Genomic DNA, 13,234 nt, shown 5'->3' on the forward strand with positions numbered 1-13,234 from the left:
GCATACAGTACTTGGTTGAGACGGAACATTTTAACAACAAAAGTATAGATAACCCCTCCCCCCTCCCAAAATGGTTTGTTCCAGCTCGCCCCCACTCTGGCTCTAGGGTCGATGCTGCCAGAGCGATGGTAGCTGAGACGCAGCAGAGCGGAGGTGGAGTGCCCGGATTAAAACAGGACATATTAGCAGCATTTAACCTTCAGTTACTCTTTATGTAGTTAGATAGGAGTCATGTTTCTTTTTAGCTGAAAAACCTTACACCAGGTAACCTGCAGTGTTGAAAATGTGTTTTCCAATGATGTTTGCTACCCTACAATCCGTCCTGCTCTGTAGTAAAATCAGCGACATTTGACCGTCCTGTTGCTCCCACTGAAATGTATACAGCCTATTTAAAATCTAAAACTTAAAATTGGCCGTAGCCTGCTGTTGTTACCACTGTCCTGTTTGAAATGGATACTAACTAGCTAACTGACTGAATGCCCATTAACCTTATAACTCCTGTTGTGTGTGTGTGTGTGTGTGTGTGTGTGTGTGTGTGTGTGTGTGTGTGTACAGAGAGACAGCCAGGTTCATAATGGATATGAGGAAGCTTTTTCAAAAACAGGAGCCACATTCAGGTAAAAGTGTAAAATCAAATGATCCATCAATAAAGGATAATGTTGGATCAGTGTTTCAATATTTATATCTTTTATTAGATGTTCATGTGGTTTGGTTATTTGCCTTTTGGTTGAAAGTACACTGAGAGAGGACTTTTCGTTAGTGAACTTAATATTTTTTTTTTTCATATTAATGTAATTTTTCATCTAATTGAATCCAATCTATTTGTGTATGATTGTCAGTCCAAAGAGGGAGAGAGGAAAGAGGGAACATGTGGAGAAAGTACAAGGTCAGGAAGAACCAGGTAAGAAAACAGACAGGGAACAGTGACAGGCAAAACAGAAACTATTAAACTGACAAAGAGAAAAAACCTGATTTTACTCAGACAGTCTGGAAGTTGTGTCCTCCCTATATTAAAGCTGCAATACAGAATCTGCAAAACAAACTGGGTTGAAACATTTTTGACCCTCTTTAACAACATTCCAACATAACATTATCATTGATTGGGGAGATTAAAATTAATGATATATTTTTATGTGGTTCAGCCACAACTCTACTAAAACCTCAGCCAGTAATACGTAGACCAACTTTTGGACCGTCCAGTTTCTCTGCCGCATACAGACTTATGCGGCAGAGAAACACTTATCAGTGTTTCTCAAACTTTTTACAGTGTGTACCACCTGAGAAAAATGTCAAGCTCTCCCAAGTACCACTATGAAAGCATGAAACTCATAAATCTTACAGCACAAAATTAGTATTATTAAATTAGTTAAATTAGTATCTGCAGTAAAGATTTTTTCATACATTGTATACATTCTACCACAGGCAGAGTTGCCTCCATTTTTATAGTTTTTTATTAATATTTTGTAATAATTTATTCTGTTTTGGGAGTGTTTTTTATGTATCTGTATTATATTATACACACACATTAAAAGTGAATCTCTGTCCAAAACATGCACTCAGTTTACTTCTTACTCACTATGAGCATCATTTAAATAACCTTTATCAGATTTGATGGTTTTGTTACAGACTTTAAAAAAGTGTTTTGCTTTTCTTTCACAAATGTGGGGATTAAATTGTGTTAAAATGTACAAAACAGTGATGTCATGTTTTGTGACGAGGACCCAGGCACAGAGGGACTTGATGAATTTAAGAATCTTATGATTTAATAAAGAAATTTGCAGACTTGCACAGAGATGGTAAAATTATGATGACTGATAACGGAGACAAAGACAACAGACGACGAGGACAGGGAGGAACAGGGGTTTAAATGCACCAAGGAGACAGTCAGAGGGAACTCGGGACAACTGGAGACATTTAAGGATGCAGGGACTGACAGAGACGGGGAAGAAGTCTCATCGTGACGTGTAAAGTTTATCTTGCCTGGCTGGGCAGCTCTCTGGGTGCTCAGCACCCCCAAAGCTCTGATCCTAGAATCGCCCCTGTCTGCCATCCATCCATGCATGCATTTATTACTCCAATGTTTCAAGGGGTGTGTTCTGGATATCAAAAATGAATGAATGACATGTAAATAGTAATTAGTGTGTTCTGTGATCTTACTGGAGACCCGGAGCAGGATTTTGTTGGACAGAGACACTCCAAAGTCATTGGTGGCAAAACACTGGTATTCTCCCTCGTAGTCCTCTGGCCGGCCTCCGCTGCGGAAGCCGATCTCCAGGGTTCCTGAGCGCTTTCGCATCGTCACCCTGGGATCTTTCCCAATATTGAAAAACTTCCCATTTCTTCGCCATGAAAACCTAAGATTCAATTGAAGAAATCAAAGAATTATATCTCTTATAACCTTGTTTTCCAAGAGCAGACAGTGTCTACGTGTAACTACACTGACCGAAGAAAATGCATGCAGGAAACACCGGGCAAAATATAAGCACGAATAAACAGCAGCTCTCCAAATAATAAAAGGAAAAAAATCAAACTCAAATTCGATTTTTTGTTTGTGTTTTACATTATTTTTACGTTTATCTTTCTCTGAAAGTGTCCGATTGTTTAGACGTATGTGTTGCTGTTTCACTTGAGCTGAAACTTCAGTGGAGACAACATCATCATGATGAAGATGAGCCTGTATTTTCTCCTATTTATCCTCTCCACTCAGGACTTTACACTGTCTTATTGTACTGCACTGTACAATTTCTTTACCCAATGTTGTAGTGTAATAGCTTGTATGTGTTGCATTTCTTAGTTTTTAACTACCTCTGTCTAGTCTATTTTGTAGGGTGTTTGTGAAAAAGTACAATTTCACCACACCATTGCAAACTAAGGTTTTGTTTCCTTCTCAGACTGGAGCCCAAATGAAATCCCAGCAAGTCACATTTATAAATACATTATGTAGAAATAAGTGGCGTTAAGAACAGAATCTTTTCCTTTCAGAAAAGGTAAATGACAATATCATTTCTGTGAGTGTACGGCTGATAGGTTTATAGGAAACACATCAGACACTAAGGACACACTACCACCATTATATTAATCTTTTCATTGTTTAACAAGCAGGAAATGCCAAAGTTCTCTGCTTGTTACCAGGGGACATAAGGTACTGCTGATCAATGCACTCGACTAACCGATCAGAAGAAACCAATACGTGACATATACACTGTGACCACTTGTATAAAAGCCGACGTTTGGCAGTTTTCTGGTATGCTAAAAAGGAAAGACCACAAAAATAATCTTAGTGATGCAACTGGTGCTGTCCAACATGGACACAACGCCATTTCCAGAACAAATGAAAGTCCCTCATTCAACAGTGAGAGTGATCATGCACAAATGGAAATCAATCTTCCCAGGATATACATACCAACCAAGGTCACCCTGAGGTCACACAAAGTTCAGAAAAACTCCAAAGGCCTCATCTTAGTACGTTAAAAGTTCATCACAATACAGTTTGATAAAGACTAACCAAGCATGGCTTATTTGGAAGGTCTACCAGGATAAAGCATCTTTATCCATCAGAACTTTTCATTCCATTTCATACTGTTTTAGTATCTTCTAAGGACCTGAGTCAGTCCTAATAAACAAAACCCTACAATTAAAAGAGGGTGTATTTTCTTCTTCACATGACTGTATATTACTCAACTGTTATATGACAGCAGTGCAAATATAACACACAGTCTACACGTGCTTTTAGTAATACTTTAATCCAGTGCTGTGTGGTTGGTTAGTGAAGAACACCAAATATTGTTACATAAGTCAGCTCTAGTTTTAGTGAGGCGTGGGACTTTACAAAATTAAGGCTTCCCATTATTTTTCAGCAAGCAACAGCTGTGATCGGCCTGTTTGTGGTGCAGCACAGAGCACTGAGCCAGGTGTGTGTGTGTGTGTGTGTGTGTGTGTGTGTGTGTGTGTGTGTGTGTGTGTGTGTGTGTGTGTGTGTGTGTCATGTAGTGAGAGCCTGATTGCAAGTGAATAAGTGAACGATCCTTTTTGGTGACTGATCCATGTCCACTGGATGCATTACTGAAGCAGAGGAGACACAGCATGTGCACATGGCGTAGTGGCTCTGAGTGGCTGTTTGTGAGGTTGTGTACGTATCTGTGTGAACACAAAAATCTTCCTGTCTCCAGTAAAACAATGAACCACTGTTCTGAGCTGCCCATACACCCAGTTATGTAAGCAGTGGTATCTCTGGTCTGAGTTTGACTTACAGAGGTGAGGCTATGACTTGGTGTTAGCTATTCCTTTAAGTGTCATCCCTATGTGTGAGAACAATATGAGAAAGGGGCATCAAATGCTCCAGAGCAACAGAGGGACAGAGAAAGGTATTCACTCACTGGGCCCACGTCCTCATTTTAGGTTTGACAGCGTTTTAGTAGGTAAAGGTGAATGCTTGGACATGAGTTGAGCTGTGGTTTGGGGAAGGCCTTGAAGGGGACTGGCAACAGCTCCCGGGCCTGGCAGATGCCCGTGTACTGAATAGGAGTGAAGAAGTTAAAGAATGGAGAACAAGGAGGGAGGGTGGGGCACGTAAACGAGAATGATCAGCTTGCAGAACTGGGAGAACCTATATAGATGAGAGCCGGAAGGAGCGTGTTTGGAGGCGTGGCCCTGCTCCTGCAATTCCGATACATAATCTCCAAAACAAACAATGTAAACCAATATGACAGCTCATTTGTGTATGAGCCTCAGTGCTTGGCATAGCTGAATTGTAAACACATTAATAGTTCTAAAACTATGGATGGCTTTATTGATCCAAACGTCTGTATCTTGTGGTTCCCATAATTTACTCCAATGCTCTCTTCTGGCTTTTCCTTGACCCAAACTTTTTAAGAACTCACATCTCTGAGGTTCTTTCAGCACCTGTTGTGAAGACGGCCCAGCAGCAGCTGCACTTTTTGAAGGGTTTAAGGAGGAATCAGTTGGTGCGGGTGAACTTTTACTGTTCTACAGTTGAGTGTGCTGACACTTGCCATTACTCTGTTGTATGCCGGCTGTACAGTGGCTGAAAAGAAAAGACTGCAGAGGTTGATGAGGTCAGCTGGTCTCTGGATGAGACTACAAGCCCAGTATTGTAAGTGTTGGGATGGACCCAACACTTACAATACTGAGTATAACTACCTTCCTTTTTGAAAAGTCACCCCCACGCTCCGTGTGTCCCAGATCAAACCTTGTTGGTCACCAGTCCTCTGTGTCTGCTAACGGACCCACTCCCTCCTGCCTCCCAAGATGTGGACAGTCACCCCTGATGAGCACATTTTTGGTTACTCGAATCTTGAATGTCCGGCACAAGGGGTTGGTCCTCCAGTACCTCGTCGACTGGAAGGGTATGAACCTGAGAAGGTTCCACATCCATGCTTCCCTCATCACAGACTTCAACAGGTCTCAGGTGGTTGGGTCCGGTACTCTGCCTGTAGATGGCCTTTGAGTGGGGAGGATTGCCATAGTCTGCCAATGGACTGTGTGTTTTTAACTCTCTGAGCCTAGGAAAGGTTGAGGAGGTCTTGTACAACCCTTTGGGTGGTGCTCGGAGTCTCTCCACTCCCTTGTCAGCCTCATCAGCAGCAGTATAAATGGACCAGCTCTGCAGTCCAGTCTCTGCTAGATTATCTGCCACTCTAGTGTGGTGACTAAGCTCAATTTAGTTGCTCCTCAGGCTCCTTGCTTCCTACTTATACTAACATCAGTTCTCTTTGTGTTTCCAGAGTGCATTCATCAACTGGGCCCAACGGTGGATTCTAGTTCCTCATTGCACCCCTATTCTGCAAGAGCTGGTCTGTCTCCACCAAATCTTAATTAGATACCTCTACAACTTACCTGCCTGCTTACGCTTGAGCTTCTTCCCTTGTGGGAAAATCCTTTGTGAAATCCTCTGCAAAAAATTACCTGGACTAACTTATGTCTGTCCCCTCTAGCCTGCTTCCCTTGACCTGTGCAGTTCCCAGACTTTTGTTTCCTCTCTGTTGCAACATACACAGTGCACATGTGTCCAGCTGAGTCATCGCTTCAGCTGGCTACCACCAGCTGGACCAGCTAGAGAATAAACAGTATTAAAGTAGCAGGAGTAGTAGGAGTAAAAAAGTAAAATATTTTTTCATGTTCTACGACAGTAAAGACAGTAAAGGTAAAACATATAAAGGAAGAAATGCTGAATCTGTAAGTTTGCTCATTTACAAAGAAATGAACAAGCTCTAATTTTATGGTAATGTAATTTTAATGGAGAGAGACAGAATATCAAGCAAAAATCCAGTATTGTTCCCTACAAACCTGCCAGAATTCTGGTTCCCACAGACTGGCTCAGTGACACCCATACTGTAATCAATCAATCAATTACAAAAACTCCTCATCCAGTCTCACTATATGTATAAAGCACACCTGTCCACAGGAGCATTGTCTTCCATTCCAACCTCTCCATCACCATGGGCAAGGACAAAGAGCTGTCAAAGCATGTCACATGACTGTAGACCCACATAAGACTGGAATGGACAAGATCATCAGCAAGAAGCACGGTGGCAGCTTTTGGCGCAATTATTCACAAATAGAATATATTGCATATATCAAGTAAGGTTTGAGCTCTGGAGACTGGCTAGGCCTAGCAAGTCTCCAGAGCTCAAACCTTTAAAAAGTCTATGGTTTTTATGGTTTTGAGGCCATCTGTCTGACAGCCTAAATTTGGCCAAAACTGGACTCAAACAAAATGAAATGATCCCAGAGCAGCTGAAAAAAAAAGGCCCAATCAGTCAGGATCCATCAAGCAAAGTGGAACAGTGTGGCTGGACGTCGAGACAGCAGGGAGATGAATGCCTACAAAGCTGTGACAACACTGCACAATGTTGCAACACAGCAACAGGAAGATGTGCCAAAATCCTTCCATAATGATGTAGAAACTGATTACATGGAAGTTATATACAAAAACTTCAATTCCACTGTGTCATTCGTTGTTCTTTATGAATGCTTTGTTTTTACCATGACTCATGTTGGGACTGTGTGAGTGTGTGTGTGTGTGTGTGTGTGTGTGTGTGTGTGTGCGTGCGTGCGTGCGTGTGTGTGAGTGAGCTTACGTTGGCACTGGGTTGCCCTTGGCCTCACACTCAATGATGATGTTATCTCTGGGGTCCACAATGTAGTTCTTTACTGACTGTTTCATGATAGTTGGGGGCTGCTTCACTGGGAGAGAGAAACAAGACACTAGCTTTGGTAGAAGTTTGCCACCTAATCACATCCACTGGAAGAAAATACAGTTTGTAAAGAGCCATCATGGTATGGTATTTGATACTTTCTATGAATGTTTAAGATGTCAAACACTTTCTATTATTACTGTGCTTTAGTAATAATGGAAACAGACAAACAGTCACTTGCAGCAGGCCCATAAATCAACGTCTGATGAAAACTCTAGTACATTTATACTACACTGTTGAGTTTAGTATGGAAGTGTTACGTGAGGGGGCTGAGAGGTTTGCTCGACAAGGACGACCTGGGACTAAATGGAGCATTGTTTATCAGAAACTGTTCAATAAATTCCAGTTTGAGAGATATTTGCTGAGATGGAAAAGGAGGCTGGAAATAAAAGAAAGTTCTTGATTGCATTTGTGCTTGGCTCACTTTTTCACATGCTGCATCACAAATGTGCATGTCCTACAAAATCGGGTCATCAGCAGACTGTTTCCCAATTTTACTTTTAACAAAGTCAATGACATGTCAGAAAGACCCAGGCTGTGATATGGAAGCACATGCAAACAGTGCAGCCTCCTAATGTGGACTCACATCTATTCAGAGGATGTTGCAGGAGTGACATTTAAGGCTCTCTGCTCACTTTGGCTTACTAAGTGCATACTTCTGCGTTCACTTGCAACTGCTTGGCCAGGTTTAGACTGTTTCAGGTTAAAATATGTTTATTGTATTCTTGAGTTTTAACTTTGCACTTAAACACGATGCATTCAAATCTGGTCTTAAGTGGTCGTTTGTGAGGATTCATGACGGTGTTGATGGAGTCACAGCGCTGTTTTAATATTACAGTTTGGACCTTTTTTAACAAATGCCACTGGCTTTGTTAAAACAACCATATATGACCCTCTGAGTGAATGACAGCAGGTTTGCTCTGAACGTGAGGACAAAAACATGTTAGAACACTTACAGTCTTGCTGGATCTTTGCTGTTAGTCCAAAGTAACGCCAAGGAGAAACAGAATAAGATGCACAAGTTGTGATTGTTAATTACATTAGAGACAAATACACATTAATATTGTACTATGTTACAACTGTTATCATACACAGCTCAGTGGTTCCCAACTGGCCCACTAAGATCATTTTAAGTGGGTCAACAACAATATTTAACAGTGGTAAAAATTGTAAATCAGTCTTTTAATTATGAAGTACTCCATGTAAGTGTGACTGTTTACAACAAGCTCTGTCAAGTATGTCACTGTAGCTTTGCTATGTTGAGCTAACCCAGCAAGACAAGCACGAGCAGAGCCAATCATTTCAAGAAACCATCATGTGGGTACATTTATCTGTAGTATGGAAGCAGGTGTTCTCAGTAAAGGAGCCTCCAGTAGCAGACATCACTGGGTTCGATCATTTTGAGAAAGGACTGCTTTGGTTCCCTGCAGAGAATCCGTCTCCATATAAAACTTTGGAGTCAGGTCCACATGTACAAGTACAAGGTTATCAAATACACAGCAGATACTTTCACCAAAAGGTGGAAGCTCGAGGAAGTGTTAATAGGACGCTTCATTTGAAGGTGCTAATTTGTTGGGGTTTTTATATACACATTTAAAGACTTATAGATAAGATCTATACATATCACAGATTCTATTTTTATCGTGAGAGTACTTTTTTCTCTTTTTAGAAGTGCATTACTGAATATAGTGGTTTACACATTAGCATAACAAGCCAAAGATCCCCAGTTCAGTCCCAAGATGATGCTCAGATGCTTTTCAGGTTGCATCTGGCATAAAAACATCAAACCTGCAGGGTGACTCTTTAAAAAAGGGAGCAGCCGAAAGTAGAACAGCTTTACTTTTGTCCAGTCACAGCAAGAGATGTGAGCCCACTGTCAAGCAGAACTGATGTGTTTTCATGAGAATAGGCCAGTAGAGAACCACAGTTACAGCTTGCATGTGTAAGTATGTACTATATTAATTGTTTTAAAAAACCTAGTGATGGGTCTGTCTAGCACAGACCCGCCGCTGGAACGAGAGAATTTTAATACAACAGCAAAAAGCATTAGACAGCAAGCAGGCAAAGTTCTTTATGTTTCTTGTATACGAGGAAGACCAACTGGACAAACGCCGTTCCTTCGCTTGACCCCAATTGCTCTCGTCCGCTCCCTCGTAACACTGCTCTTTTATTGAGGTTGCATGAATATACATAGGTTCATTAACATATGACGTCTACATAAGTATACATACAAACAAAGAGTACCTTGTCTGTGTGTGTATGTAGGTATGTGTGTGTGTGTGTGTGGGGGGGGGTCAGAATGTGACCCCATAAAGACTTCCCTAAACCTGCTGGTCTGGAAGTCCAGCAGTTCATCTAAACAAAGGCACTTAGACTAAAACAGATATAGATGTGTTTGCTATACTATATATCAGCAAGAAAAGATACGACCTCTTCCCATGACCGTAGGATGTTAGTGTGTATGCTAGAACACTCAGGAATGCACACAAGGTCTTTGCAGACTCCTAAGGATCAAACCTCTATCAACATGACATTGTTTATAAAACTCTAAGCATATATGAGTAGATATTTCTAAGCATAAATGACAATCCAATAATATAAACCTGACACCTAGGAGTGGGAACTCTGGTCAAATCAAATGGAGGAAAAGTGGATAAAGACTTACCTGTAGTGAGTTCACATGCCAGGAAAGGACAAGCCATGTGGGACAAAGAGACAACATACTATTACAGCACTTTACCAAAGGAAATATACAGAGGAAAGTGTTATGTGCGGGGTACAATAAAGAACATTTATTGTGTAGACTCTTAGTACTTAAACGCACTAGCTGGACTCAGATGTCCATCGTTTCTCACAGTAATTAGTATACTGAGACGGATGCACTGGAATGTCCTGAAAACTATTTTAAACTAGGATGCAAATTAGTTGGTTTTGGTGTCGATGAGGCTGCTGTTAAGAACTTTGTTGTGAAGAAAATTGAAAAATTCAAACCCCCAAAATAATTTCCAAAGTATCTCCCAAAAGCTCCACCCTACCCTCAAAGGATGTTTTCAGTTTTCACCCAAAGAATAAACTAAAATGAACAAACACATGCTCATGTGGGCAGAGTATATAGTAGTAACACTATCAGATGTGTACCCTACACTCACAATAACTGCATGATTCACTTCCACTGCTCGCCACACTTGCATTAAGTTGAAAAATGTTCTCCTCTTTACAAATAACTGTCAGTGTCACGTTGTGTCAGAAGTATATGCTTAAAGGGTTAAATGGTGAGCTGAAGCCAGGGCCCTAAAAAACATCACACTGATCTAATAACTGTTAGAAAAGTGTAGTGTGGAGCTACAGCTAGCATCAGTATAGTGTTGATGTAGCATTGGGTGACTTACGGTCTTCTGGGACTTCAATGGGTGCTGCTTCCTGCCACAGTAGCAGCAGTAATGACATAAAAGTCAGGGCCGCATGCTTGTCCTGCCACAACATCTCTGTCCCTCCAACTGGCTGACTTTGCCCCCTCAAAGTTGGCTAGACTCTGTCCTGACAGCCGTGCTGATAACCTGTGAGCAGGCAGACGAAGAGAGACACATTAGATGAAGACAGTGTAGTAGACTGACAGCATATGTACAACAAACATGTTAGTGTGTGTATGTGTGTGTTTGTTGTGGGGGTGGGGGCCGAGCGTGTAGCTGCATAGACCCATTCTGGCATGAAGAGCTGTTTGTTGGCCTGGCCTACATTCACAGCTGAGTCCTTGTGTGCGTCCCTAGAGAGTGCAGCCTAGAAACAAACCCAAGCACGAGCGCTGGGCTCAGTCTTATCACAGCAAGAGCCAGGCTGTTGGTTCACAAAGCAGAATGTGGAGTTTAGAAAAGTGTTCAGACATAATAATTCAATTTAATAATAATGAGGAAAGGGATCATCTGAACATTATCTTATTACCAACTTTATTTTGTGCTTTAAGGGTTGTTTTGGATTTAAGATCATTTGAGCCCCCATTTCACTTTACTGGGGAATTATTCCTCTTAGCTTAATATTGTAGAGACAATCGTTAAAGCACTGTGGTTTGCAGGTCTTATATGTGAATGGATAAACAGCATTTAGCATTTAACACATTAAACACTGTATGCAAGGGACCAGACTGTTGGTACCAGGAGCTTTCAATTTATCACTTCAAAATATGAAGACAAAAACCAAAGGGTGATATCACAGTGTGAGTACAACAACGTGCTGCTAGTTTCATATTCATAGGAACTATAGCTGTCTCTCTTTTATGGGCAGGACCGTGTCCTGCTGACTGGAGCTGGGCATTGCATTCTGGGTGTCCGCACAAGGGCATTGTGGGTAAACCTCTGGTCTTTCATAGTAACCTGATGGGACAGCAGGGTGCGAGGTACGCTGCCACTGGCTCTGCTTTCACTGGTCTGAGATCAGTTAGTATCTCTCCTGTTTTGGCTTCCCTTCATTGGCTTCCTGTTAAATCCAGAATTGAATTCAAAATCCTGCTCCTCACATACAAGGTCTTAAATAATCAGGCCCCATCTTATCTTAATGACCTTGTAGTACCATATCACCCTATTAGAGCACTTCACTCTCACACTGCAGGCCTACTTGTTGTTCCTAGAGTATTTAAAAGTAGAATGGGAGGGAGTCCGGTGACGTAAGCGGTCAAGATGGCAGCTTAAATGGGGATGCTCCATCGCAGTGGCAGCTAATTTGCATTAGACATAGAACATTACGCTACACAACACCTAGAAATATCATCACAAGACGGTGGGAGGCTTTAAGACTCTTTGTGAAAGCTCATAATGCCGAGTCACCCTCAAAAACTTACGCTTCGTCGGCAAGAAGGCGCTAGCAAGGAAACCTTGGCGAAGGCTAATGTTGTGCGCCCGCCTCACCTTCAATGTCGGATACTATCAAGACTGCTACAACTCAACAAATGGCCAAGGACATTGCAAGTATTTATGCACTGCTTAAGGAAACCTCCGAGACACAAGAGAGCAAACTCAATGCTATCCAAACTGCTACGAGGGCAGTGGAGGCTAAGCTAGCGGATATGGCTACCCGAATAAGCAACGCTAAATCTCGCCTGGATTTCCTGGAGGATGCTAGCAGAGCGCTAAAGGAAAATCCACCTGCTACTAGTGATGAGCTGAACGCTCTACGACAGAATTTAGATGACCTCGAAAACAGAGGACGGAGAAACAACCTGCGCTTTGCTGGCTTTCCAGAGGGCTGCGAGGGTTTGGACACTATGATATTCGTGCGCAACACGATCCCACAACTCCTGAAGGTCGACTTCCCTGGCGGGCTGGAGATTGACCACGCACACTGCAGCCTAGTGAGACGCAAACCTGACGGTCATCCCCCGAGGGTTATCATCGCCCGATTTCTATGGTTCCAGGACAGGGAACGGATCGTGGAAGCTGCGCGGAGGCTGGGGCAGCTGAGCTGGAACGGCCACCGCATCATGATTTTTCCTGACTACTCCAAACTTGTCACGGACAAACGAGCGGCTTTTAATCCCTGCAAACGGTTGCTGCATGAAAGGAAGATCAAGTTCTCCCTACTGTTCCCAGCGGTGCTGGTGCTGAAAATGATGGAGGGCAAACGTGAGTTTACCGACCCAAAAAAAGCCCAGGACTACATTCTGTCTTTACCTTAAGGGTGCTATTTACAGTCAAGAGCTTGGATTTATAAGCACTACCCCTTTTTCTTTTTTTTGCTCTAGCGTTAATTAACTCGCTATACACAATATACTTTGCACCTCCTAACTGTTTCATTTCAATATTATAGGGCTTTGTGGTTTGATTTGATTTATTCAGTTGTGCTACTTTTGAGAATACTGCTTGGTAGTGAAGCTCACTAAGTCTATTAAACTCCTGTTTTAGTAATTCAGTTATTATAAAGCCCTTCTCAGTTTGCCAAAGGACAATTTTAACCAACCTGCATAGAGGTGTGTTCGGGTGGCTAAGTTCCGGAATGACTGTTCCCCTCATATTACATTGACTTGTTAT

At 42.0% G+C, this 13,234-nt stretch overlaps 1 protein-coding gene across 8 annotated transcripts in view; it reads right to left on the reverse strand.

Moving 5' to 3' along the window:
* Nucleotides 1-13,234, reverse strand: part of nfasca (neurofascin homolog (chicken) a) — a 170,439-nt gene that overhangs the window by 59,328 nt on the left and 97,877 nt on the right. For all 8 annotated transcript variants that reach the window (XR_005613116.1, XM_039612442.1, XM_039612444.1 and 5 more), the window contains 4 exons: nucleotides 10,607-10,774; nucleotides 8,174-8,191; nucleotides 7,101-7,206; nucleotides 2,158-2,354 (listed from right to left, as the gene is read on the reverse strand). Coding sequence is in view for 7 of the 8 variants with exons in the window: in XM_039612442.1 (XP_039468376.1) it covers nucleotides 2,158-2,354; nucleotides 7,101-7,206; nucleotides 8,174-8,191; nucleotides 10,607-10,700 (415 nt within the window). In the remaining variant the exon portion in view is untranslated. The remainder of the gene's footprint in view (nucleotides 1-2,157; nucleotides 2,355-7,100; nucleotides 7,207-8,173; nucleotides 8,192-10,606; nucleotides 10,775-13,234) is intronic.

Source organism: Oreochromis aureus, linkage group 5 (genome assembly GCF_013358895.1).
Source record: "Oreochromis aureus strain Israel breed Guangdong linkage group 5, ZZ_aureus, whole genome shotgun sequence".
NCBI classification, from domain to species: Eukaryota; Metazoa; Chordata; class Actinopteri; order Cichliformes; family Cichlidae; genus Oreochromis; species Oreochromis aureus.